This window comes from Asterias amurensis, chromosome 6 (assembly GCF_032118995.1).
Source record: "Asterias amurensis chromosome 6, ASM3211899v1".
NCBI classification, from domain to species: domain Eukaryota; kingdom Metazoa; phylum Echinodermata; class Asteroidea; order Forcipulatida; family Asteriidae; genus Asterias; species Asterias amurensis.
The window spans coordinates 23,532,383-23,560,035 of record NC_092653.1 but is presented as its reverse complement, the minus strand read 5'-3'; the positions used below and the strand labels follow the sequence as shown (position 1 = coordinate 23,560,035).

Here is a 27,653-nt window from a genome sequence, read left to right as displayed (position 1 = left end):
GATCTATTTTTTCTTGCATAATGAGCTATTCGGCCCCCACCAAAACAACCCTACGTCAGAGTGGATATACCATTTTTATAGGAGGTGTGTCATTTTTATATTATCGTAACCACTGTCGTAAAAAGCTATGTCTTGCAAGGATTGATCATAATCTTTAAAGATTTAGATTTATTAACAATAAGTTTGTGACTTTTTTATTCATTTTATTGACAAAGATGCCAAACCAATGATTGTGTATCGGTTGGTGTACATACTTACATTTTGGCCGCCCCTTTTAAAAGTCGATGATACATAAAGCAATCAGCTGGCCTGTTTATATTAAAAGGTCAAAAGTGCATGGGATCGAATGACGAGATGTCGTCATTCGACAACAAACCACAAAATCGCTGGCTAGAACAGAGCAAAAACTGAGACTCGTCTGCAATTTTTTATAGTATATTTCTCCAAAGTGACCTCCGTTTTATCAAAAATGAATGTTGGATGATGTGAACATGTTGCTGTAGCTTTGGAGCAGTGATTTATTTAACCATATCGAGACAGCCTTGTCAACAAAAAGAAGAAAATGGACTAGCATTTTTAAGTAACGGCGCACCCGTCCGAGTGTGACAGACGATTGTATGGCGGGCTGTTTGCCGTCAGCAAAGCGAACAAGCTTTGTGCTTTGTTTTGTAACTCTATGACCGCTTAGTTTAGGTCCCATTTTTGCACCTCTTTGTTCATTATTGAGGTTGAAAAGATGGAAAACGTTGGAGATTTTGAGTACAACAAGAAAGACCTAATCGGTCATGGGGCATTTGCAGTTGTCTTCAGAGGCAAGAGAAAACAGGTAAACAATTTTGTTTTTGACCATTTAAGTTCAACAATTCATTGTCAAAGTCAAACTCAAATAACTAATTAATTAGTACTTTAATGTTACTTTGTGACACAATCTGAAGAGTTATATGTTTTCCAGTGTGAATTGAAGAAGTCGTTTCTCGATACTAATATTGCAGCTGCTGTTTTATTATGTATCTGATATCAGACATATCAGATTACAAAATAGCCTTAGCCCTAGACCCAGTAACTGGGGCGCTGTACTCCTTTTCAACAATTTTTGACTTTGGAAAAGTTTCCGTATGGCGCCACCACTTTTTCATTCGAAATAAAATAATATAGTATCTAATTTACCTGATTGATATATCCCTTTTTGTAAAAATGAGTGAAAAAGTGGTGGCGCCATACGGAAAGTTATCCTTGACTTTATCTGTCGTACTAGCTACTGGGGCGCTGTACTCCTTTTCAACAATTTTTGACTTTATCTGTCGTACTAGCTAGTACGACAGATAAAGTCAAAAATTGTTGAAAAGGAGTACAGCGCCCAGTACGACAGATAAAGTCAAAAATTGTTGAAAAGGAGTACAGCGCCCCAGTTACTGGGTCTACCCTAGCCCTAGATATTATATTACTATTAGATTTAGATTTAAAAAAAAAAGTAAAGTTGGTTTGTATAGTTTGGGTGAGACGAGAGACACATTTATTTTCGTTCCATACGTTGTTACCCTTTTAAAATATTGTAATTGTATTTTGGTTTTATCATGGAGGTAGAAGTCTTTGTTTTTGAATTTCAAATGCTTAAACTAAAGTTAAGTTTAAGCCGGGTTCAAACTACTACTATACTAGTACTAGCTACATCTGTACATAAGGTTTATCGCGAATAGCAAAATATCAAGAGAGGGCGCTGTTGAACCCACACAAAGGTATAGGCGTTGCGTGCGCAAGTCATAGAAACTGCATAGAAACCGCCCCATATTCCTTCCCACAATGCATTGCGTTTCTGAATCGCGATAAACCTTATGCACAGGTAAACTAAAAGCAATTTGTATGCAAACCAAATATTCTTGTGTCACAATTAGAAAAGAGATGAGGTGCCTATATTATAAATCAAATTAATGCATCACCAAGATTAACTTTCTTTGTTGCGCCATTCTAGTCCCGCCTGATTTTGTACTGATATTACCGTTCCACCAGAGTTTGGGACAATCCATCTCGCTGCGCCATTTTTCCCCCAGCATGCCTTGCTCACTCAATGTGCTATTTTCGTATCATTTTGAGTATTGTAGTTTTGTGTGTGATTATTTGACAGAGAGCAGACGAGGTTGTGGCAATCAAGTGCATTAACAAGAAGAAGTTATCAAAGTCGCAGACCATGCCAGAGAAAGAAATTGAAATTCTTAAGGTACAGTTTGAATCTATCCTTGAACTAGGTATACCCGGTATTAAAGCTGAGTTTTTTGTAAACACCTTTAAATAAACTAACACCTTAAAATAAACCAACACCTTAAAATCAACTTGTATTGAATATTTGTAAGTATTTGTTCTTTAAAAATGTGTTTGTGTTATATAGCATATTCTGATTGATAAACTGCTATACTGATTATAAATATTCCAGGTGTGTACTTCATATTTTTTGTTGAAATACCCTTTAATACCAAGGAGCAACTGCCTTGCCATTGGAAGAATGAAATAATGAGGCCTGATTTGTGCTTGAGCTATTGTTCAATGTTGTTGATGATACAAGTACAAAAGTAGTCATTTCCTGTCATAGTAGACCAAAACATTACATAACAGTTCTAAATCCAGTGACCTCAGTGTGGAATCACCTGCAGTTTGGGTATTCCTAATCAGGGTTTGACCTAGCCTTGTCCAAGGCTCTTACGCAAGCAACGGCCCGCTCTAAATTGTGATAAACTTACAATCACTTTTACTAATGCTTGTTTACCTCTAATTTACATTTCAGGACCTCCACCATGAAAACGTAGTCTCATTACTACATTTCAAGGTAAGTTGACAATTTTGTAATCAGAGCACATGTTTTAATGTATTTTACATACAATGTACAGTTTTATGTTAAGTAAATATTCACACACGACTACCAGTACATCAATTCAATTTACCTTTCTTTGGGATGTAGGCCACAAAGAATACTCATCTCAAGTACATTAAATGTTAGTTTTTGGAAGACTTAATTCATTTACCCTCTCTCTAGTTTTCAATAAATACATGTACTTGTTAACAAACTTGTGAGTATTTTGTTTTATACATTTATTTGTCAATGTTGTCACCTGACAACTTGACAACTAGAGCACCGGACATGATGTAATTGGAACATCAACAACTAAATGGCTTTTTTCCGAGACAACACATCTGCAATAGTTTTTAATTACATTGTACATGTGCATGGTGAACACACAAGATTTAATTAAAAAACAAAAATGGTTGATTTTTTATGGCAAACAAAATAAGCAATGGTCATTAAGGGTCTTCAAATGTGATATATATATTTTTATGGTGCTTTAATGTTGACAGTATTTCGAAGGTCATATTTCTGTTGATGATGGGTTTCGGGTACATCAAATGAGGTTTCGTCCTGAAACTAATCATGTGACGCATTAAAAATTGAATCCAAGGTCCACTTCTTTGTTCCTACCATGCTACAACCAGTTCTCAGAATTATCAAAGCTTTAGTGCTTTCAGATCCTGATTCCCCATGGTGCAAGCATTTTATAGCCTTTGTGTTTGCAGCCGTTTTGTCTTCTCGTGCAGGAACTGTTTTCATTCTCAGCAAAATCTTCCCATTTCAGTGTAGGATTCAATCAAAAGGGTCTTTTTATGTTGCCAGAGATGTAATGTCAATGCTTGTGTACGTGTGCCCTGAAGGTTGTTTTCATAATAATATTTTAATGTTGAATACTCGGTCTGCTAAGTGTTAAAACTGCCAAGGTTTCTGTATTGTTGAGGTTTTGGTCAATGCCTTATTTGAAAAACTATGGTATAGGAACAGGTTCAAGAGAAGTTGATGATCGATTCTCTATTGATGTTATTAGTGTGTTATTTTTCATGTACCCGGTACATACATTAGTTTTTATTAGTAAAGATAATGTACTTAAATACTGTACACCGTAAGCTTTACTTTGTACATGGTACATGTACATACAAAGCATAGAGAAAGTCCTTTGTCTATGATAAAATCAGAATAATAATAGAGCTACATACGTATAGAAGGGTTTATAGCTCTGTTACATGTTTGTTTGGTATCACACTTGTACGTACTAGCTATGTACAGTATGACCTGAGCGTGTTATAAGGCAAGGCAACACAGGTACCTTGTTACAGATGTAGTTTTTCGTTTCGTTATCTAAGTAACTGTACAAATATGTTGTCTTAGTGAAGTGTCATTACTGACTATTGTAGGGTTTATCAATGGAATTCGTTTTTTCTTTTTGGAAAGTCACAATGTAATTTTTCAATTTTTAGGTCCTAGTCTTTACCCAAACTTGGGCCTTGTTTTCAATGTTTGCAGATCGTGGAAATGTTTTTGTTCATGTTTTTTGTATCCTCTCCATAATCAGTCAAATCATAGAGCTAGGCTCTATGTTCAAATCAATACACTATCAACAGCTTCCGGACACTCGCATTGAAAAACTGGTCTAATGAAGTAGAATTTGCATTTATAAACTGCCATTTTTTATTAGCTTTTACAGTCTTCCCTTCATTGTCCAATTTACAGTACTGAGAGTTTTTGTACATGTTTGTACAGGCTGACGTGAAATGTTTTCTTATTTCCACCTCAAAATTCATTAGTGAAAGTGGTTTATGAATAATCATGGAGGTAGCCCATGTAATGAGCATGATGGAAGTTGGACTCTAGTCCGTCAAGATGCATGAATCACATGTAGTGCCTTTACCAGTCAGATAGGGTGCCTGCCAGGCCATGGTTGTTACATATTACAGTAGCATGATGCAATTGTTGTCTGTGCCCACTGCATGATGGAAACTCATTGACCCTGCTCTCCTTTATTAAGTCCAGGGGTTCTCTTTGTCATTGTAAATATCCCTAGGGTCTAATTGGTCAATAGTCATAAAGGTCAGTCACTGTCCATGCATTACACACATGATAATAAGATTGAGAGGGGCAAGTTGGTACATGTTATGTAATGTATGGCTGTAGTACTACATGTATTAAGGTGTCTGGCAAAGTTCATTCGATCAAGAAGGAACAATAGAAATTTAAAAAAGAAAATTGTAAGTAAAATCTTAAAAAATAAAATCATATGTACATGTAGGCCCAAGGTATAAACATGTGGTGAGCATATATATAATTTTGACAAAAACATGTTGATGCATACATGGATCTTATTTTGAAGGGAATATCTTTTAATCATCATCATCATGTCAAAAGAAAGTATTACAGACCTTAATCTTGCTGTCCTATATTGGGCATGTTCCCTGTTTACAAATGAATGCTAGCATTCATTGCGCATGGCACCAGACTATTATTTCATCCAGCCTCAGTTTGGTTACAATGAGTTGGAATGGAGTAAAATCAAGGTGACCACACCGTGATAAAAGTCTTTACTTAAAATACTAGGCCTTTCCCTTTAGACCATGACCATGGGGCCGAGCTTACAGCCTCCTATTTGGTTTCCCATAAGTTGTGCAATATAATATTGGCTCATGGCCAGCATAGTTAATGCACACACTAGACCAGATTGACTAACATTACCCTGTAAATGTAGGTCACAGGAATGCACCCTAGCTGCTGGTCTAGGGAATGTTCATTGTGAGACTAGCCAGGAATCCTTGTTGCAGGCGATCAACACCACAGTTTTTTTTTATTGGTTGTTAATAAAACTGACTTTTCAAATGTTGCCCTTTATGGAACAGTGTTTACAGTGCTCAAATCGCTTAAATTTTATATGAAAATAAATTAAGAATTGTAGCTGACACTGGCTGGTTGATCATCTGGAAAAAAAGTATTGTTATTTAACTGTATCTCGTTGTTGATACTTTATTTTGATTTGTGTTTATTTATTCAAAATCAAACACTATAGAATACAAATTCAGGCTTGATACATGTACTTCACAGAGGCAACAAAGGTGATTGCCTTAATGTCATTGCATTGGTGCCCTTGAAATGCTCACAGTAGAAATTTACAATTTTCTCTTAGGGTGCCCTTTACCAAGGAGAAAATGCCCTGGTACTCTTGCCCTTTTCAAAATCAAAGCATACATGCCTGCAAGTTCACCGTTGGTCTAAGTTTTACTAGTAAAATTTTAAATGCTGTGCAGGTCAAAATAACCAACTAGAAATATTGTTTTCTGAGGTTAGTTTTAAATACATTTAAAATCTTTGAATCAACCTTTCTCTAAACGGTGTTGTCAAGAATGTACCCAAAACTGCCTTGTTCAGACGATTCAGTTCGTGTGTACAAAAGTATACAACTTAGAAGGACAGGGTGGCTCTGTTGCATGGTCCCTTTTCTATTAAAACAAGTACACTCAGTTGCAACGTAAAAAGAGCAACAGAGCAAGGTGTCATTATACAGCATCTTGTGTGCTTGTTCAATCATTTTCAATGAACTCAAAAGGTTTTTGTTGTCATCATGATAAGTGAATCATCTCCCAAAATAACCATTACATCACAATTGCTTGTAAGTAAGTTGTTCAGTATTGTGATTAGTGTGTTGTGTTGTGATATTCACACTGCAGTTATATGTAAATCATGTGGTTTTGTATTGTGTACAGAAACTTATTGAAAATTTTGTTCTTTGTTGTTGATTGTTTTTTTTTTTTTGCTGGTTTATTTGCTTGTTTGTTTATTTGTTTGTTTGTTTGTTGTTGGGTTTGTGGCACAGGTCTTGTTATTTATATCAGGTTTATATGAAGGTAGGCCTATGTTTTTTTCAGTTTTTCACGTAAATGTGATGTGATTAACAATGTACATTCTCATGGAGAGTGAAATAAAGTATTTAACATGTGTACATTGAGATGAGTATGATCAGTACTGGTACACATCATGTCTAATATGTGTATTTGTAGGGTAGTAAATAAACATAATGTCAACAATAACACATCCTCATCTGTTGTGTTTATCATCATTATGTGATGTTCAGGCGATAATGTACTATATTGACCACAAGGTCATGATGTAATGGTCATTCTTCCCAGCTGGCCGTGCTGTCATGCAATAAAATCTGGTCCATGTTTTAATTTACACCAGACAGAACCTAGGATCTCTACATGTTCTGCTGCAAGGCCAGTCTGTGTAATATTGTACAATCACAGCTTTGTTGTCATCACAGATTGGCTTGTTTCCAAGAACGCAGCCCACTGATATTGATCATGAAATCTATTGACTGATGATTACGTAGTTTCAATATCTAGAACCAGCTATGTTTACTATTGGGCCATGTACATCAATGTACTACATTTAGGCCTACTGATTAACTTTTGGGAAAAGTATTTGCTAGGGCAAGAGTGTGTATTTTGTTTCCGCTAAGTTTATTGTTAAAAGCTCTTTTCTGGTTTCCATGCTCTGCTTTAATTCACTATTACTGCAGTGCTGGTGTTTACATATTGGTGTCACTGTCAGACATGACCTTCCCTTGTTGAGTGACCCATGTATATGGAACGTGATCACAAAATGCTGGTCGTATCAACTTAATATTATGTAAATGGAGTCAAGGTCACACACATTGCGAAAAATTGAACACCTGTGTCGTAGGCCTAATGTCTACCAATTCAAAACAAAGGGGATCCGTTTGGTTTGGCCATGGCTGAGCATGGGCTGAGTGAGAGCGTTCTCACTTTGCTTACACATCGTACAAAATCAGTAGGGACATCGCAAAAAAAAAACTATGGGAGAACACAGAGAATTCCTACTACTAGGTCAGCAAGTTTGTGTAGTGTGCATGGAGGTGTGATATATCCTGAATTGTAGTTGGTACATAACCTGTGACATCACATGTTAACAAAAGAGCCACAGACAGGGCTCAATTTTTATTTTATTTTTATATATAAAAATATATATATGAGCGCCGGCACGTTAAACCGGAGGTCGTTGGTTCAAATCCCGCTCTAGTCAATTTTTCTTTGTTCAACCCAAAATCATTTTAAAATGTACCCAGTCAGTTTCCCTTGTGGTTTATTATTTGATATCTAATACAAAAAGTTGCATCCCCTTTGAAAAGGTGATCCCCTGTCTGGCGCTTCCCAGGTTGTATCGTTACCTGGGTGTGATCCCTGGCTACACGGCAGTTTGCGGTTGAATGATATTGACTAAATAGGGAGACCACCAGCATAGGGCTAGATATATATTCTTTTTTTTTTTGGGGGGGGGGGATTCAAACAAGTCTGCAGGGCTTGTAGCTCAAAACTTTTACTGGACCAGTTCCATACAAGACCGGAATAAAAATAAAGAGAACACAGTTTCACATTGAGCTGTTTTGCAACAAGTATTAAGATATTAATGAAAAGAGGCTTACTTCAAAATTGGTTAAGAGGTCATTTTTATACCGAGCTTGAATTTATGTAGGAAGACACAAAATGTAAACTTTTCCACATGCCTGAGAGTGACAGGAAATATCCTGATAGCAAGGTCACTCGTTTTGTTTACAAACAAAGGTTTACATGGTCTACTGCTTTAAGGAGTCTAGACAGATCATGAATGTGCTAAGCCTAATGACCTTTCAATGTAGACAACTGTAGGGTAATTACAGCCTTTTTTAAAGATTTGTGTACATCAATGCAATTGCGTATTAGCAGGCCTGATACTTCACAGGGGCAACGAAGGCGATTGCCTCCGTTGCCCCTTGCCATTGCCTTGGTGCCCTTGAAATGATCCAGTAGAAATTTACAATTTCCTCATAGGGTGCCCTTTGCCGAAGAGAAAATGCCTTGGTGCCCTTGCCCTTTTAAAAACGAAGCATACAGGCCTGTATTAGATCTCCTTGTTTATCAAAACAGTTGATGCATAGTAAACCATGGAAACAGGATTACCTAAATTTAAGAAAATTTTCACATTTTGGTTTGATTGGATGGTGTGTCTATTTTTTTATTAAAAACTAGGGTTGGAGTGAAATGTATCTACTAAAAATTAAATGTACAAGTAGGCCTAAGTAACATTTTGGATTTTTTGAAACAAATCTTTTTATTCATTTAGTATTGGAGAAGAATAATATATTAATGTAAAAATTACACATACCTTCAATTTCAAACAAAAAACTTTACATATTCTTGTAATATTTGAAAGTGTGTACAGGACATTTGTAATGTATGTTCTGTTTCCTTTTTTTACTTTACAATTTGAATTTTTTATTTGGGTTCTAAATGAAATCTTTTCATCTCTTGTATTTGCAGGAAACTTCAAGTTCTATGTTTCTGGTGATGGAATACTGCAATGGCGGTGACTTAGCAGACTACTTGCATGGTATGATTAAAATACACATTCCTTCAAATAGCTACATCTACAGCAGTTCAGCGTAGCATAATCTATCTGACATTAATGTTTGACATTTGAAATATGATGGAGCTCATAGAAGTATGCCCTGTTATTTTGTTTTGAAAGCATTTTGTCTGTAACATCAATGCACAGTACAGTGCATCTGTGTCAAAATATTCCCCAATGGTTAATGTAGTAAAGCTGTTAATCAGATTGTTTTAAGTTGATGATTCATTGATTTATGACGATTTTTTTGCCATACTCAATTGTAAAATGGAGCTCGAGGGCATATAAAAACATGTGTCGCAGCCTCTAAAGAAGCCCAGTGTATGTATACATGTATGTATTACGAAAATGATGTTGACCTGTCATAAAATACAGGTCACACAACTAACACTTTGCTGCAGCACAACTGTTTCCGTACAATTCATATCTTCAGGTTTCTTGATGCATTGTTCCGGTTAAAACCCCCCATATTTTTTTTTTTTTTACTCTACAGCAAAAGGCACTCTGAGCGAAGATACAATACGATTCTTCTTACGACAGATGGGTATGTACTGTGTATTTTCCTCTTTTTTTTCCATGGAAAGCCTGTGACCCTTGGGTCAAGCATGTACACGAAGTACACATGTATGATTCCTTTGCATTGGTGTATTGTATTGTACATTGTGTAAGCTGTACATTTTTTATGGTTTAGGGTCCTTGATGTTTTTCCTGACATTCCCAGAGAGCTAACATTTATCACGCTTCAACAAACACGAAAATCACCAGCCCCCCCCCCCCCCCAAGTTTGAAGTAATGTGTTTGATCAAATGTTGTCTGTCTGACTTATTTAAAGGGGAACAGCCCCTGTTCTTTTGTGTATGTCATCTTTGGCTGAAATGTCCACTTTTTCATCATTTAATTTTAATTAACAGCATGCTAATGACATTTGATTATATCTCGGGGAACGATTTCATCTTACCGATTTGTATAGCAAGAAATTTAGCCTGAACTTATTGTGTGCACACCTAGTGCTAATAAGTAGCAAATCCAGTTTTTTGAGTGGCAATAGACCCCTTGCATAAAGCGAAACGCTACACTGATACTGAGCTCACGCGCACATTTTCACGCAAAGACCAGCTATCGTCCAATCATTTGCCTCCTGTGACCCCAGTGAGAGCGCTTTTTGACCCCAGTGAGGGCGCTTTTTCAGCATGTGACATCACATGCATGGGTCTATTGAAACATTTTGTGTAGCATTTTTCTCTGCTATACAAGGGAAATCGTTCACTGTGTTTAGTGCAAAACATCTGAACACTGACTCCTAACTTGATGGAATCTAATCGAGCACAGTCAAGTACACTGTTCCTCTTTCCTGATAACTGAGTGGTCTTGTCATCGTTGTTACAGCGTCTGCTATGGAGGTACTGCACAACAAGGGCATCATACACCGAGACCTCAAGCCCCAGAATTTGTTACTCGCCCATCGAGGCAAAAAGACACCACCTCCTTCGGAAATCAGAATCAAAATAGGTGAGTAACATTTAAAGATAAAGTGTAGCATTTGTATACATGTCAATTTATTTAAGCTTGTAAAGCATAAAATAGTAAACAAAAATTTGGCATACTTACAATGTACATCATGTAAAACATAATAGCATTGAAATGGTTGCAAACTTTGTTATTTCAGGTATTACATTTCCTGTTTTAGAGAAAAAAAAATAACATGAGATTACAATTCATGTTATAATAGATGCAGATACTGTACTTGCAGATCCTGCAACATCAAAGTTTCTGTTACAGTTTTTAAAGTTTTGCAGTAAAAAAATTTGTTGTTTACGTACATGATGTAAGATTGTGCACAACATGAACGTGTAGAATTTTGATTATGTTCCCTTGAAACACGGTTATGTCGTAAACCAAGGTGAGCTTCTTGGAAAGTTTCCAGCAAGTCATGGACAACTGAATCCATTATCAACCTTTAGTGTCCATGTATGTAAGATTGCAAAACATGAATACGTTGTAGTTACAAAACATGCTTACAATAACATCATGTAAAACATGATGGCTTTGAAATGGTTACAATTTTCGTTATTTTAGGTACTAAATATCCGGTTTCAAGAGACAAAAGAACACTGCACAAAAATCTATTAGATTTAGGAATTAAATCTGACTTTGCCTAAACAAAGTTTTTGTCAAAGTTTTTAAAGTTTTGCAGCAAAAAATTGCTTTGTTTACGTATATGATGTAAGATTGTGCATACCATGAACGTGTACAATTTTGTTTGTTATGTTCCCTTGACACACGATTAAAACGTGGACCAAGGTGAGCTTCTGGAAATTTTCCAGCCAGTCATGCACAACTGAATCTATTATCAGCCTTCGTGATTTGATGGTACTGATGATGGCATAAATGCGAGACTGTTGTCACCAGTCTGCTGACTATTATCTGCATAAACCTCTGGCATTAGATTTTATCTTTAGCTTTGCACATGCATGCGTGTACCTCTTCCCGCCAATAGGGAGCTGATGGCAGTCACCATTAAAGGCTCAAGCTCAGTCTTTGAAAGAATATTTTATTTCTTATAGGATTTGTAGTTTTTGAAGCCCTATAAATAACAGGATCTATCAAAATGCAATTTCAAAGGATGCTGGCATTATAAAGATAAATGTGTACTCGCGAAATGTACATGTTTAATGAAAGTTACGTAGCTAGAATTTCAATTTCAATTTGCATACAATATGATTATTTTCTCAAAGGTGATAAGCATTTTAATAGAAATTATCTCTCAGAATTATTTATAGTTCTTCAAAGAAGGACCCAATTTTGTAGAGCTTAAACAAAGGAAATAGGTTTCTGGCTAAAAAAAAACCATGCCACACAGGCTGTCTTTGACTGGTTTTCTACTTATTTTTTGATAGCAGTAAGACTGTAAAATCAATTTTTTTTTTTATCTGATGGTTCATGTGACATTGTATTCTGGCTGCGCGGTAACCTTATTCCAGTAAGCATGGTTGACTTGTGCTTAAGTAACTGTAATTGGGCCCTGGTTCTATAAACAATTCCTTTCAATTAGAACAAGTGATTACTATCTAAGTTAACAGACTGCAAACAAATAGTTTTGTAATTTTGTTCCCAGCTCAAGGATTAAACGTAAACATACACTGGCATAATTTAAACAATTCAGACAGATGAAGGTTTTCGTATCAAAGCCCCAAACCATCTACATGTGAGAATAGGGTACTTGTTTCGGAAATTCTTAAAGACTATGGGAGACTTTTGAAGTGGCTCCTTAGGCAAAGATCAGGGAACAGAGTCAAGCCTCTTTTCATTAGCTAGCGTGGAGAAAGCCAGCTACATCTAGATGTGTGGTGATCAAGCATCAGATAATTTCTCTGTGACATTTCACTCCCAACTCTAACCAAGGCAAAACATGTTTTGATTATGATCTTCGTTTATTTTCTTTTTTTCTAGCTGATTTTGGATTTGCCCGGTTTCTAGAGGAAGACATGATGGCAGCAACATTGTGTGGATCGCCTCTTTACATGGTAAGAAATGATCAAACAATGAATTTATCCTCTTATAAGCAACATTTCAATTGATTTTTACAATTTTTTTATTTTATTGACTTAAATATTGTATTATGTATGTACATCTATCATATAACCAGTGCCCACATCCATAGAGCTGCTTAAGCTGACAATTTTGCTGACATATTTTGTGCTTACCAACAATTAGCAGGATACCAGTAAGAAATGGTGTATGTGACCTGATTTATGGCCGGTTCCCTAATCTGGTAAGCTTATTTTTTTTTGCTTAGCTGCGTTTTGTGCTTAAGCAGCTCTGAAATTGTGCCCAGCTTGATCTTACAGTTGTGAAAAAACAGGTGCTGAGTAAACTACATGTAAATTTATAGTAAATAATTTAGTTTAGAGTGTATCTTTTTTGTTCATTTTGCAAAACAGGCGCCAGAAGTAATTATGTCACAGCAGTATGATGGTAAGGCTGACCTTTGGAGTCTGGGTACCATACTCTTCCAATGTCTAACAGGGTCTGCGCCGTTCAAAGCTTCCAACCCACAGGAGTTGAAGAAATTCTACCAGCGAGCAAAGCATGTCACACCAGAGTAAGTTTTCAAATCTGTTGAAAGACGAATCTTTTAAAAGAAATTAAAATAAAGAAGAAGTAACAACATCACCTCATCTTCAGCATAAACCTCTATTCTTATTGTTCTTGGAAGCAAAGAGTGCTACAAATAAGTTAAGTAGACTATACCAGACTCTTAACCTACCAACTCAAACTACCTTTTTCACTGAATTCTATGGTCAAAGAGCCTTCCACTTCATTGCACCTTTGTTATGGAACAACTTATGTGTCCAGCTGACTCTCTTCAGATTTCCAAGGGACTTTTAAAGACTCATATGTATGATTCTTTCTTTTTGTAACAATTTTTTTTGTATATTTGTTAATTGTTTTTATTTTGTGTTGCGCATGGAGGCTCCTCCTTTATGCGCCATATAAGTGTATCGTATTATTGTTATTAACCTATGTATGTAGGCCTAGTGTTAAATTATACAATAATATGATCGGAACAAACCAAATTGAATTGGTTTCAGAATCACTTGTTCAATCCATTTTCTGCTTTTGTATAGTATTCCTTCTGGAACATCCAAGGAACTGAAAGATCTCCTTCTTCGACTTTTACAAAGAAACCAGAATAATAGAATAGAATTTGGTAAGTTTTACATATCTTTTGATTCTTTAATTAATTTGTCTTCGCCCCTTTAAGTACAATGAGTACATTATTATCAAATCATCATCATCATAGTGTCATCATCATAAAGTTCAGGCTCGAAATAGCCACAGGAACACTGACCATTGTCCATTCAATTTACGATTGGTCCAGTAATAAAAAAATCTTTAGGTAAATCGTTCAGTTCCACACGTTTTATGTTCGTTTTATGTGTGTATAATATTGCCATAGAGTACTGAAAATCACTTTACAACATTTTGTGTGCTTGGCCATGTCCTCTTTTTTGCCTACACAGTTGGATGTCTTCTATAATCTGATTATCCAATCAATGATTCTAAATAGGACTGAGTACTGCTGAACTGATTTCATCTTGATTGATAAATTTATATGATACTACTAAAATATCAGAGTACTAAGTGTACAGTAGTGGTCTTGAATGTTTGACTGTGAGATTGAGTAATTATCATTGTACATGCCGTGACACTTGTGTCCTTGAGCAAGATACTTTACTATAATTGATTCTCTTCACCCAGGGGTATAAATGGGTACCTGCGAGAGTAGAGGTTGATATTGTGTAATGATAAGCCACAAGCGCCTTACAGGCAGCTCAGGGCTGTACACTCGCCAAGGGAGCTGAGAAACATTAAAAAGGGATGTTATTGGCCCTATGACCAGGGCACTAATGTAAAGCGCATTGAAACGGTTGTTATGAAATGCGCTGTATAAGAATTTGTTATTATTATTATTATTATTATTATTATTATTATTATTATTATTAATATGTAGATATACTAAGGGAGATTAGGGTTTCTGTTTCTTAAAAGGTAACACAATTGATAGTTTAAAAAATTGATTGATTAAAAAATTGATTTTGGTTATTTGTGTAACATTACCCTTTTGTTAGATAAATATTATTTACAATTTTCATTTTCACTGTAGATGCATTCTTCAGTCATCCATTTCTAGGAAAGAAAGTGCAATCTACCTCAACATGTGAGTATTGTTTGGATTTTTGTTCTCAATATTATCACCAAACCAAAGACCAATCGATGTTGCCAAATACTGTGTACCCCTTTATTGACTTGTTGATGAAATTGAGGTTGTTCAATACATAATCTCTCGCTGTCTAATTCTATGCTGGGGCAACCAATACGATATATGTAGCTCTTGGTCGTACTTAATTGTTTGATTTTGTTTCCTTTACAACTATACAAACCTCAAGTTCCCAGAAATGTGCAAAACCTCTGATTACAGGGAGAAATTTAACACAAACATGCTATAAAAATCTGTCTGTTTTCTTGTCAAAGTTTCACAAGAACAGGTTGGGGGATGTACTGATGAAAAACTGAACACTTAAACTTAACTTTGTAATTTCACAAAGGAAGCATATTAAATACCTTCTAACTTAATAACAATACTAATATTAATAATAATAATAACTAGTTTAAACAAAATTGTAGCTTAAATTGTCTTCATTTTGACTTGTAAATTCTCCTTTCTAGCCACCCCAATGCCAGTACCAAGCAGGACTTACAGCTACGTAGCAGACTCCCCCGAGAGACGTACCATCTCTGTCTCTCCTCTCTCCGGTAACATGCCTATATCATCCCCTGAAGACCAACCTCCAAGGAAACACCGCTCCTCATCCTCTCAGAGCGACACTAGTCGTGGGGGCAATGTGTCCAGCTCACCCGATAAATACGGGACTGGCACGCCACAGAGTATCACTTCCCTGGACAACGAGATAGTGGAAGGGGTAAGACAAACTTCTTATCAAGATTTCAGCTCGTGTCAGAGCAAGGATTAACAAGGAATTTCAACTTGTAGACATGTTAATGTACTCGGTAGACAAATCCCAGTTGTGCTGACTTGAGATGGTTTAAGGAATTACTTAACCCCAGTGACAATGGGTAATAATGTTGGAAGTGCTTTGAGATGCTCTTCGGGTGTGAAAAGCGCTTTATAAAAACTGGTGATTATTTTTATTATTATTATTATTATTGTTATAATATGCAACCCATACAGTAGAATGGTTTCTAATGATTGGTCAACTTGCTGTGTGATACGCTTTTTTTTCTGTGAGATTTCAAGCAAAACTTTGTCCCACATGTTGGACAGCTAGTATCATTGTTAATTCTTGTCCACTTTATTCACAGGATTTCGTTTTAGTTTCTTCAAATGTTCAATGTGAGTATTTGTTTAACTTTCTTTGACGTGACAGTTTAATGAAGATGCACAAAATGTGAACTTGTTTTCAGTTTTCGTAAAAACAGACAAATGAAACTGGTTTCACTACTGTACTACATTAATTGGTGCACCACATGATTATTTATTTGCACTTCATGTTCACACTTACTTCATTAACGTTGTGCTTGTATACCAACAATCGTACACCAACAGTCTCTCTTGTTATTTTATTTTGATTGCAGTTGGTACTGTGGAAATAAATGAACTTTAAACTTTAAACTTGATACTTAACCTGATATGAACTTGTTCACCTTTATCAGGCACAGGGTTTGAGCAGTCACCAAAGAGTAGACAGTTTGATCGTCTGCGGTCAATCAGGTAAATTGCTGGTCAATGCAAACATACAAAGTGTAAGGCCATGTCCGTGTAGCGACTTCGGCTACAGCTATGGCTAGATTAGCGCGTCTTTCCAGTGTTGAAGAATAGGGAAACACTCACGATCTAGCCGTAGCTGTAGCCAAAGTCGCCATTTCAGACACGGCCTATAAGACACCATGGTACTCTAAGTTTGGCATAGGCCAGAATGGGATCAGGCAGGTTAATTTATTCTGACTCTTTGTGTAACTGAAAAAATAGAATAAGTTGTTGCAAACTGCTTCCCAACCAAAAGGACCAACAGTATAAATGCAATAAATAGTTAATGGCTTGACGTTCTGACCCTAGCAGAGTCTGTTTGACTTCTTTAGTAATTCATCTTTGATGATTAAGATCACATTCAGAATCATTCAATCCCTCTTCTGCGCTGGCAAATGCTGGGTCAGAAGTTTGAAGCCATGTGATTTGTGGAGCATCGTGGCCAATTTATATTTTTTTGTTATTAGAGTATGCAGAATGTGGGTTTGAATCATGGGCCCAATTTCATAGAGCTGCTTAAGCACAAAATTTTGCTCAAGCAAAAACATCCTTGCTCAGTAAAATCAGATTACTGTCCAAGACTCCACTCAATTGTTATGTTAAGTAAACAACAGCTAAATACCAGTCACAAGCAATGTACAAATGTATATGGCATGAAATTCTGGCCAGTAACATGTGTAAAATAAGCGAGCTATTTTCATGCTTAAGCAAATATTTTGCTTAAGTAGCTCTATGAAATTGGCCCCGTCTGTTTGTATGTTGTACTAGTAACCTTTATCTGTCGGGTCAGACTTTAATCTGTTGTCCCAACATGTGACGATGGGTAGTGCACAAGGACATTTGCTCACGTTAGTGCAACAAGGTCGCATGACAAGTTATGAACTTGATGCAAACAAGATTTTTGGTAGAGCACGAGGCCATATTTGTTATCATTTAACCCAAATGTAAGCCACACAAATAATAGGTGGGATATAATCTCATTGTCGGTGGAGAGAATTGTCTATGTGCAAAACTCAACCTTTGTACCAAAATGATGGCCTTATTATGGGACTGCTGATGAAAGAAGAGTGAGGCCAAATTGTGTACAGGTAATGGTCAAGGCAAACATACAACTTGACCATTACCCGGGGGTTCCTTGTTTATTGAAATCCTATACTCTTTTGAAAAATATTGTACAGGATTCTTTTGTCAATAGTTGAAAGGTAAACATGCTGCTAGAATTGTCAATGGATAATGCTGTCATAGTTCTAAAATTGTTGGGGTGTCTCCAGTGTGCATGCTGTGCTTGATGTCATGTAAGATAGAGCTGTTAACTGTATGTATAAACCGGTATTGCCAAGCAGAAATGAGTGGATACCATGAGTGGATACCATGCAGGCACAAACTGTACATACTTTTAAGCTGTAAAAACTGGTAAACTTGTTCTTGTTCAGCAGAAAATTCTGCTTAATGGAAGAGCAATCTGCATTGCATAGAGTTTTGGCTGATGTCATGTTTCTGCTAAGCATGGTTTCACTCAAATTTGTTTGATAAGCAGCTCTATATAAAACTGGTCTCTGGTCACTCTAGCTGAACTGATACAGTAATCCCAAATCTTGTTCAAAAGATTTGTGCCAATTGCTTCATTTACCAGAGCTGCCAACTTTCCCTAATTCTGCAGAAAGTTCAGGGAAAAGAAACCAAACTTTTCATATTCTGATGAAAACATTTGGAACTCTCCCTGATTTCTGGAACTTTTTCCTCCTACATGTTGGATGTAACTAAATATCTCCCTGATTGTTGTACGAAATCTCCCGGATAGCAAGATGAAATTGTTGACAGCTCTGCATTACCCATTTTCCGATGTTGTTGCTGCTGGAGTAACCCCCCTTGACATTTTCTTGGTTACAGTGACCCTCCTGTAGTACCCCGGCATAGGTCCATCCCTTCTCCCTCCTCCCCTGTTGCCATGTATGCTACGCAAGCATCAGGGGGTCAGTCGCCTACTGGTGGAAGTCAGTCTCCAAATGGGAGGTGGGTACATGTATGTTGGTCAAGGATTGCCAAAGTGTTATGTTGTTAGCTTTAAAACCATCTCACCGTCTGACCATTCGATATCATTCAAGTGGTTTTTAGTGATAGGTTTGTCAATGAGACACTGCTCTAGAATTACAAGGATGGTGGGTTCGAATCCCACCGGAGTAATATGCCAGTGATATTTTTTCGGGACTTGGGAAAGTACTGAGTATACAGTAATCGGTGTATTGGTAAAAATTGATGCAAATTTAACATTTATTATTCATTTATTTAAGTTGTTACAAATCATTAAATAACCATTCTCTCTTTGGATAATCCCAGGCCGACAAGTCTTCCTATAGCTACGGGATCATCTGGCAGGCCCAGATCAAGTCCCAATCGGCAGAATCCCCCAGGGATTAAGATGACGCCACCTGCTTCTACCCCAAGTCCACATAGTGCAATAAGTCCTTCCAAAACATCCCCACAGGTAAGCTTAATTTCAAACAGTACTAAGTTCCAGAATAATAATGAATAGTAGTTGGTTTTTATACCACGCTTTTCACCCCTAACAGGCTTCTCAAAGCGCCTTAACATCATTACCCTTAGGAAGATTGCTTTGTTTTCATACATGTATATCATTTGATCTTTGAGGGTATAGTGTTGTATAAAATGTATTGTATTGAAAGATTCGGCTGTTATTGGTCCAGGGGGATTGGGCTGTCTGTGTTGAATGTGTGCTGTCATGTTGGATTTTGTGAACTGCTAAATCAATAAATATTCTTCTCTATCATAATTGGTTAAGCTTGTGTGTTTTGTTTTAAACAATATAAGACATTTATTTCTCTCGTAACATTTTATTAACTATTTTATTAAAAAATTTCAGTGTTATAAATATATTGTGCACACATACAACTGGCTGTGATTTATTTTCACATGATGATCTTGATAAATAGCAACTAAGATTGATATACAGATAAGATCAATCTGAGCTCTTAGTGAAATTGGCCCCAGGGGCATGATGTTATTGCCTCCATTGCCTCTGTAGAGTATGCAGGCCTGTGTGTTGGTGATGCAATTGTTATTAAATGTATGTGTAGATTCATTTTCAGGGCTTAGGAACCCTGTATTAAGCGAGCGCTGTATGAATACATGTTTGTTATTATTATTATAATAGATGATCCTGAATATTGAGTGGTTTTAATGTTTTGAAATAATGTAACATTCTGTTGGTTGGCTTAACATGATACAATTGTGCGTATGATTTGGTGTTTCCTTGTTTATTTTGTTAACTTTCAATGTTGCGTTATATTGCTGTATGATGTACTATACCTGTGTGTTCAAATGGTAACTGACTATCAAATGTGGCCATTATTTTGATGTGGTATGTACACTGCTTTAGGTTTTTGCATCTCTGTGTATCATTCCACAGATCCCACAAATCAAACCTATAATAAAATAGTCTAAAAATCCCCATTAAATCAAAACTTACGTCTGAACTGGTTCTACATTTCTCAAGGGTGCCCACCAGCTTCAGTTTGGCAAGTTACCGAGTCCAGTTGCAGCAGTTGGATTAGCCTCACCCATCAGTTGCCCTTCAGGATCACCAGGTGGGCTAATGTTTGGTTTTATGTACATCAGTCATGCCTATTTTGTTCACAGAATCTTTCTTGGCATCAAGTTTTCTTCAAATATTTTCTTGCCTTTGAAGTTTTTTGAAAGGTGTGACCATGCCACTACAAAGGGGTCAAAACACAATGTACCTGGTGGATTTGTTTTCTATGTGAAAAGTCAATCTTTAGAAAAATGTTGTCTCCAAATACAAGGTTTTTGGTGTCCAGAGATTTGTACTGTTATCCCGATTTATTGCGGTGTCCAACAGGCCTGGAATGACACGCAGACCACTGGTTTTACCCCTGGTTTTGGCCTTGGTGCCCCTACAAAAGTATCCCATTGATTTTAAGATTTTCCAATGGAAGTGCCCTTTGCAAAATGAAAATGGCCTTGCCCTTTTAAAGATGAAATTCCAGGCCTGGTCCAAATCTCATTTCTGACTTCACTAGTTTGTCTTTACCAGCTTCTCTTGTCTATCTGTGACTTCAGGTCCTGGTGTTCATCATAGGGTGTCTGGCAGCCGGACGCAAGCCTCGCCCTCCCCGCCCCTCTTCCGCTTCCCAATTGGTTCTTATTCTCCACCACTGTCTGATAGCGGGTCATCAGGCCCCATGCAATCAGTAGGAGCTCACAAATGGTCCCCGCCATCAGTCAAGCGCCAAAGTTCAGGCTCACCGGCAAGAAGGAAAAGTAAGTTCATGTTAAATACTTGCAGGCCTGATACTTTACAAAGGGGTGCCCTTGAAAGGTTCTTAGAGTGCCCTTTACAAGATATTGACAAAGAAATCTGAAAATCTTACCTTAATGCAAACAAACATTGTTTTTTTTTAAATATGATTTCAGGTTTGCTGTAGGGACAACATTGTCTTAAAAAAGTTATTGCAGTGTAGGTCATGTGAAATAATTGAATTATTTTGTCTGTCGTTGTCTTAGCAGTGTCCTCTCCAGCAAGGATATCCCCTCTGGCTTTTACCAACCCCTCTGCCCTGCCGACAATATTGGGATCACCCACTAAAAGAGTTGGAAGCGTGGAATCCAATATGAGATTGGAAGATACTATTATTGAAGCAGTAAGAAATGTTTGATACTTTGTCTTGATATATATTTTTAAAGCATCTTCTGTAATGCATACAAGGCTAAAATACTCTGCCGGAAAACGTTTTCCGTATTAAGTTTAAAACATTAGTTATTGTCAGTTTTAAAATGCTATCATAAGCGTTAAGTTATTTATTTGTGAAAATATGTTCATGACGCTTTTTCACCGAAAATATAAAAGATATTCCTTTGAAAGAATGTACTCTCAAGGAGACTGATGAGATGCATGGTGAACTTCATTGATCTGAAAACAGGGTCAACCTTGGAATCTACCCATATTAGTTTTTTCCATGCATATTAAAGTTTCCCATTCCTTCAAAAAAAAATTTTTTAGCTGAGGCTGATATTTATTCCTTTGATTGTCTCTAACAGCCATTGAGTGCCCCCTTTGCCAGACCCCAGCGTACCAAGACATTCTCTGGTGCTATAGGTGGCTATGATGAAGCCTGTTCCCCGAAGGAGACAGCAGTCTTCCCTCGTAGTGCAAGCTCAAGCAGGCTAGACCAGTACTCACTCAAAGCTGCCTTTGAGAGCCTTGGGAAGTCTCCTGCAGGAAGCTTTGATGGACTGTCAGGTACGATACTTTCAAATAAAATCTCCCCAATGCATTGACTCGCTAAAGTATTTCATAGGTAATTCCGAACTGTAATTTAACCCTAGTACTCTCTGACCATTCAATAATTATAATCCTTTAGTTTTTGAGGATATATGTATGCAGAAGGCCAGCTTTCAATATACTATTATAAAGTGGTTGCATCTACACAGTACTCAGTACACAGTCAACCCTCCTACTAAATGACCATTCATTATCATCCACATAGTTGTGAGAGGTACATGTATGCCCTTTGCAAGACATATTCACAGCACATATACATACATGTACAACTGCGCAGTTGTTCCACAATAGACAAACCCAGTCAGTTGAATGATTCCAAACGATTGGTCAACTCAAGACACTGGAAAATGGCATGGAAAGTAAGAGGGCTTTTTGTCTCCCCCCACCCCTCCTCCCACCCAGCACCCCATTTAGTATTGAATTCATTGATATGCTGGTATGCTTTAAACAGTTGTGTAGGCAATTGTTTTTAATGGTTAGCGGTTACAACCAAGTAGTTGAGTTGAGACTTAGACCAATGAAGAGGTGACCAAAAAACTTCTTATGTCTGTTTATTGTGTCTTTCCAAGTAGCTATATCTCTTGCCACAAGTCCACCGACCAATCCAATGTTCTATATTGGTAGTACATCACGACGCAACTCGGCCTTGCAGTCTGAGGGTTCACCCTCCAGTCAAAGCCCCATTCCATATGCTGCCTCGCCTCCCAACATGATGGGTCCAATCATGTTTGTTGCTCCTGAGCTACCGGAGGAAACCCTACTTGAGGTAAGATGCTACTTTGTTATGCACTAAAGACATGTAACGACATGTAACAACTAAAGACATGTAACACCCCCATCACATCGAACATATTCTCATTACAATCTGAAAAATGAAGCCGAACTGGCTAAAACTGTATGCAAATGGAGTGGACGTAGTAGCAACCTTTAAGGGTCTGCTGACCATCCCGCCCTGCAATTAGACAGTGGCATCGTTCGTAAAATGAGAAGGACAAACTGCGAACGGAATTGCCATACTAGGGACGTGCTGGATGTGGTGCAGTCTGGCGGCATTGGATGTACATGTTCACACAGACTTGGTCCGTTTGTAGCACGTTCATCCTGTTTTAACATAGACCAAATTCATTACCAGAATTTAAGCTACTATGGTCACATTATAGAAATTTACGGCCAAAGCTATAAGTTCTAGCAGACCAAAGCTGTTTTATGATTTTTCTTTGCATGTGTTTTGGACGTTTTGAGAACCAGTTGTGTGTGAACCAGCCTTTATTAGTACAAGGCAAGAATATCGAGTTCAGTTGTCTTAATTGAGCTACAACCATTTCTATTTCCCAGCCGGAGCATAATGAGACAGTTGACCGTCTCAGCGTCATTCTTGGCATTGTAGATGCCATCAATGAGGTAGCAAAGCAGAGGAGTGACCCGTTAGCTGAGTCAGTGTATGGGGTTGAGACGGATATCGGAACAGGGGATCAAGTCTGCTTTGTCAGTGAGGGATACAGGTGAGGATTATCAAAGAATATTCAATCTGAATTACCAATACATGAACATGTACACTCATTTCAAGGCAGTAGATCTTGCCTAATCAAGGACACTGTGGTAACTGTTGTGGCCGAGCGGTTAAGAGCACCGAATTCAAACTCTGGTGTTTCTGATCAGCAGAATGTGGGTTCAGTTTTATTAAAGAGATGTAAACTTTGGAAAATGTCAGTTCGGGACATGACCTTTTTGGTTGACTGGAAGTTGGCCAAATCTACAAGTTAAATTGGATAGTAAAGTTGAATAATGTAATTTGGTTTGTATGTTCAGGAGAGCAGAGCAGTTAGTGTTATATGCTAGGTCGTTAGAACTTCTCTCCGCCTCACTGGACATGGCCAAAACTGAAATCCTGGCTGATCGGCTTAAACCATCAAACACTGTGCGAAATGGTAAGTTTGTTTGTCTGTTTGTTTTATTTCCATTTGTACATTGATGAAACTGTTTTGTGAATCCAAACTAATCTGTACATGTTAATAAGAAATTTTTGCTCATTTTTGCTCAATTTTTGCTCAAAAAATTGCTCATTTATTTGCTTGTTTGATAAAATTGTTAATATTGTAAACTTGTATTATATTGTTGCCAAAACAGCCCTACTCTTACATGAAATTCCCTGTTCTGTTGTGTATCCACCTTGCTCTCTATGTGAAACTTTGGGGCAGGACCTCAAAGCACTGTTCTTAAACCATATGCCTTAGATCCTGTGATTGATTACTTTCTCTCTGTGCTCAATTGTTTGATATGTATTTGTTTATGAATCCTTACTTGGTCTTTAAACTCTAGATGTTTGTTTGTCTTCATCATAGTATTATTCTGTATGTCTTCTATATTTTGTTTTAATGCTGGGTTTAATTGCCTCTGTTGAATAGGGGAAAGTTTAAGTCATATTCCCTGTTTCCAAACGTGTAAGCGGATTTTCTTATTTACCAGTTATTCACCGATTATTATTTGCATTTTTTAAATAGTTCATGTCATTTGCAGTATTTGTCGCTATTAATGTCTCTGTCTTAAGCCTGATAAACATCCTATGCAAAAAGGCATGTAATGTAGTTTTGCTTTAAAGAGGACTGAGAACTTATGTCTTTTTCATAGCTGTTGTAAAAGTACTATACTATACTATGTACATTCCCAGATTATTATTATTAATACTATTATGATTACACTCTATTATTAATAATGAAGCATTGTAGAGCTAAAATTGTTCCCTTGCTTTGAAAGTGTTTAAAAACAACGGTCTTCTATTCATTTTACCTAACCAGTTGTGACTGCACTGAATGAACGCTACCACCACTGTCTAGGTCGCTGCAGGGTCCTCTATGATAAGAACATGAGTAGGGCACGCACTGTGGAGAGAGATAGGTTTATGATTACAGCAGACAAACTCATGTACAGCTATGCAATAGATCTGTGTCAGAGCACAGGGCTGGATGAACTATTCGGTAACCCACAGGAGGTATGTTGATCTCTTCAATAGTAGAAAGGTTTAGCTACATGTGCGAGCAAAAAACGTGATTGTGAATGTCAGAAAATTGTTTCGTTTCTAGGTGACGTCACCACTTTGGTCTTATTGCATGCTCATGTATGGCGTCTACACGTACGTACCTGACGTGAAAAATTGTAACTTCACGTATGCTTGAAACAACAAAATCTGCTCGCGTTCAAGTACATGTTTTTGCTCGCGTATCATGCAGCTAAATCTCCCTAGTGAAGCCTGTTTCACTCGTAAGACGATTTGCCCAGCCAGAAAAATTTGCTTGATCTGTTTGATCATACTTAAATGACTAACCCTCGCACTTCCAGGAAATACCTACATGTAACCCTGGTTGGGAACAGTTTTAACAACATTGTGTTGCACATGTTTGGGGCCACTGACCGATGTATGGACATTGTAAGCCTTTTTTTATCACAGGGTTTTTGCTGATGAATTTCTTTGCGGGCTTCTTTTTATGTGCACCAGCAGCTCCTCACTTATCCTCTTCTACCTGTTTTTCAAGAGATTTTTATTGTCCAGCTTTAAGATTGTTTGTTGTTGTTATTATTTTATAGTGTGTAAGTCGTTATCACACTGCTCAGATGCTCCTGCGTGGATTATGTCTCCAAGCTGCAACAGACAGTGACAGGGACCTCCTTCTAACATGTAAGTAATCCTTCAATTTGAACTGATTTCTTTTTTGAAATATTGCAACATCAAAGAGAATTAAGACCTTAAAGACAGTGGACACTATTGGTAATTGTCAAAGACTAGTCTTCACAGTTGATGTATCTCAACATAAGCATAAAAGAACAAACCTGTGAAAATTTGAGCTCAATCGGTCGTCAGATTTGCGAGATAATAATGAAAGAAGAAAAAAAACCTTGTCACGAATTTGTGTGCTTTCTGATGCTTGATTTCGAGACCTCAAATTCTAAACTTGAGGTCTCAAAATCAAATTCATGGAAAATTACCTCTTTCTCGAGAGGGAGCTGTTTCTCACAATGTTTTATACCAATAGTGTCCACTGCCTTTAAGGGTATAATTAATACTTAACTTATACAGTTTATACAGTGTAATTTTTCATAAAAATATTGAAATTTGAATGCAAGAACATTATAGACCGTATTGAATGACCCCTTTGCGGCTATGAAAGTCGCCATCTTGTAGGGCAAACCATATGCGCGTCTAAACGCGTACATCAAGGAAGCACGCAGCACGCAGCATTCCCGGTTTGATTTCTATGGCACAAGCACGCTCACAGACGCCATCTTGTAGGGCAGATATTTGAACAGTGACATCATATTCAATACGGTCTATTGCTATTACCAACAGATAAACAGCTTCTGGATCAACGGATACTCCACCTGGAGCGAAAGTCTAACCCTTCCTTGCATCCATTGACAACGTGAGACAAAATAACACAAATATCAGAGGAATATGATCTAAAAGTTCAGTCAACCTAGGAAGCTAGCTATTGAGACTGTCGTGTCAAGTGACCAGGTTGCTGCAGGGAGTATTTCCTAAGGTCTGAAGATTACATGCTGCAACCTCTCACTGACATCTGAGGAAAGTAGGAAAGTGGTATAAATCAACCAAGGAAGTTTTCATACCCCCAAAGTAGTTTGCCATAATGATTGGCCTCCTTCTATGGAGGTAAAAACTATCCTTGGATGCTTATCTTTCCATGCAGAGTTGGCAACTTTTAGAGGATCAAAGATCAGTTGTGGGCAACCCAATAATCTTTAACGGCTCATTAAAGGAACACGTTGCCTTGGATCGGACGAGTTGGTCTATGAAAAGCGTTTGAAACCATTTTGTTATGAAATGCATTTGTTAGAAAGATGTTTTAAAAGTAGAATATAATGATCGGCACAAGTATCACTCAAAATTGCACGGTTTTCATTTTACGTCGCGAACTAACACGGTTGGCCATTTATGGGAGTCAAATTTTTGACCCCCATAAATGGCCGACCGTGTTTGTCGACAGGGTAAAACGAAAACCGTGCAACTTCGAGGCATATTTGTGTAGATCATTGCATTCTACTTTTACAACATCTTTCTAACCATACCGATTTTATAACAATTGGTTACATAGCACTTTTCAAAGACCAACTCGACCGATCCAAGGCAACGTGTTCCTTTAAACGATGCTCTAAATATGAAGACCGCCTTCAATGGCACACTTATCTCTACCCATGAAGCCAACTCCTTGATGACTTCATTGGAAAGAGCTACTCTTATCTATGAGGATGGTGTGACACCTGCCCTGTTGTTAAAGAAAGGAGATGAAACAGAAAGATGTGCTTAGTGTTCTTTACACCATAAAGACCCCTTGTACTTATGCCACCTGTGGCTACAAGACCGCCTCCAATGGTACAATCATCTCCACCAGTGAAGCCGAGTAAGGGAAGCTTTCTAGGAAGGAGCTGGTCTCATCTATGAGGATGCTGATGAGGATGCTGTGACCCCTGTCCTGTTGTAAAGAAAGGAGAGGAAAAAGAAAGAGGTGCATCGGCTTAGTGTTCTGTTTACCATAAAGACCCCCTCACACATGTTATCTGCCCTAACAACATGCCATGTGGGCATCAGGGGCATGTAACAAATATGGTGCGAATCTGAAGGCACACGTAGTGACTTAACTGTGCACTGCAAATTAACACTCAATATGACTCCCAAATTGCACAGCCAAGATATATTCTGTGTGGTGGGTGAGCTTTTAACTTTTCAG

General features: G+C 37.4%; 1 protein-coding gene across 2 annotated transcripts; it reads left to right on the top strand.

The window, feature by feature from the left end:
• Window positions 1-345: 345 nt before the first annotated feature.
• LOC139938947 (serine/threonine-protein kinase ULK2-like) lies at window positions 346-26,769 on the top strand. Of its 2 annotated transcripts, none has more exons than XM_071934622.1 (25): window positions 346-826; window positions 2,123-2,215; window positions 2,777-2,818; window positions 9,178-9,247; window positions 9,759-9,809; window positions 10,652-10,774; window positions 12,716-12,789; window positions 13,207-13,367; window positions 13,894-13,976; window positions 14,934-14,987; window positions 15,497-15,750; window positions 16,151-16,181; window positions 16,502-16,559; window positions 18,486-18,608; window positions 18,933-19,080; window positions 20,110-20,200; window positions 20,694-20,894; window positions 21,138-21,274; window positions 21,672-21,873; window positions 22,488-22,681; window positions 23,251-23,417; window positions 23,725-23,843; window positions 24,711-24,904; window positions 25,498-25,588; window positions 26,258-26,769. In XM_071934622.1, exons 1-25 carry the CDS (start codon window positions 737-739, stop codon window positions 26,332-26,334), a joined length of 2,928 nt encoding a protein of 975 aa, XP_071790723.1. In that variant the 5' UTR covers window positions 346-736; the 3' UTR covers window positions 26,335-26,769. The 2 variants fall into 2 exon arrangements, with proteins under 2 accessions (XP_071790723.1, XP_071790725.1); XM_071934624.1 differs by having other exon boundaries at window positions 347-826; window positions 21,141-21,274.
• Window positions 26,770-27,653: the final 884 nt, after the last annotated feature.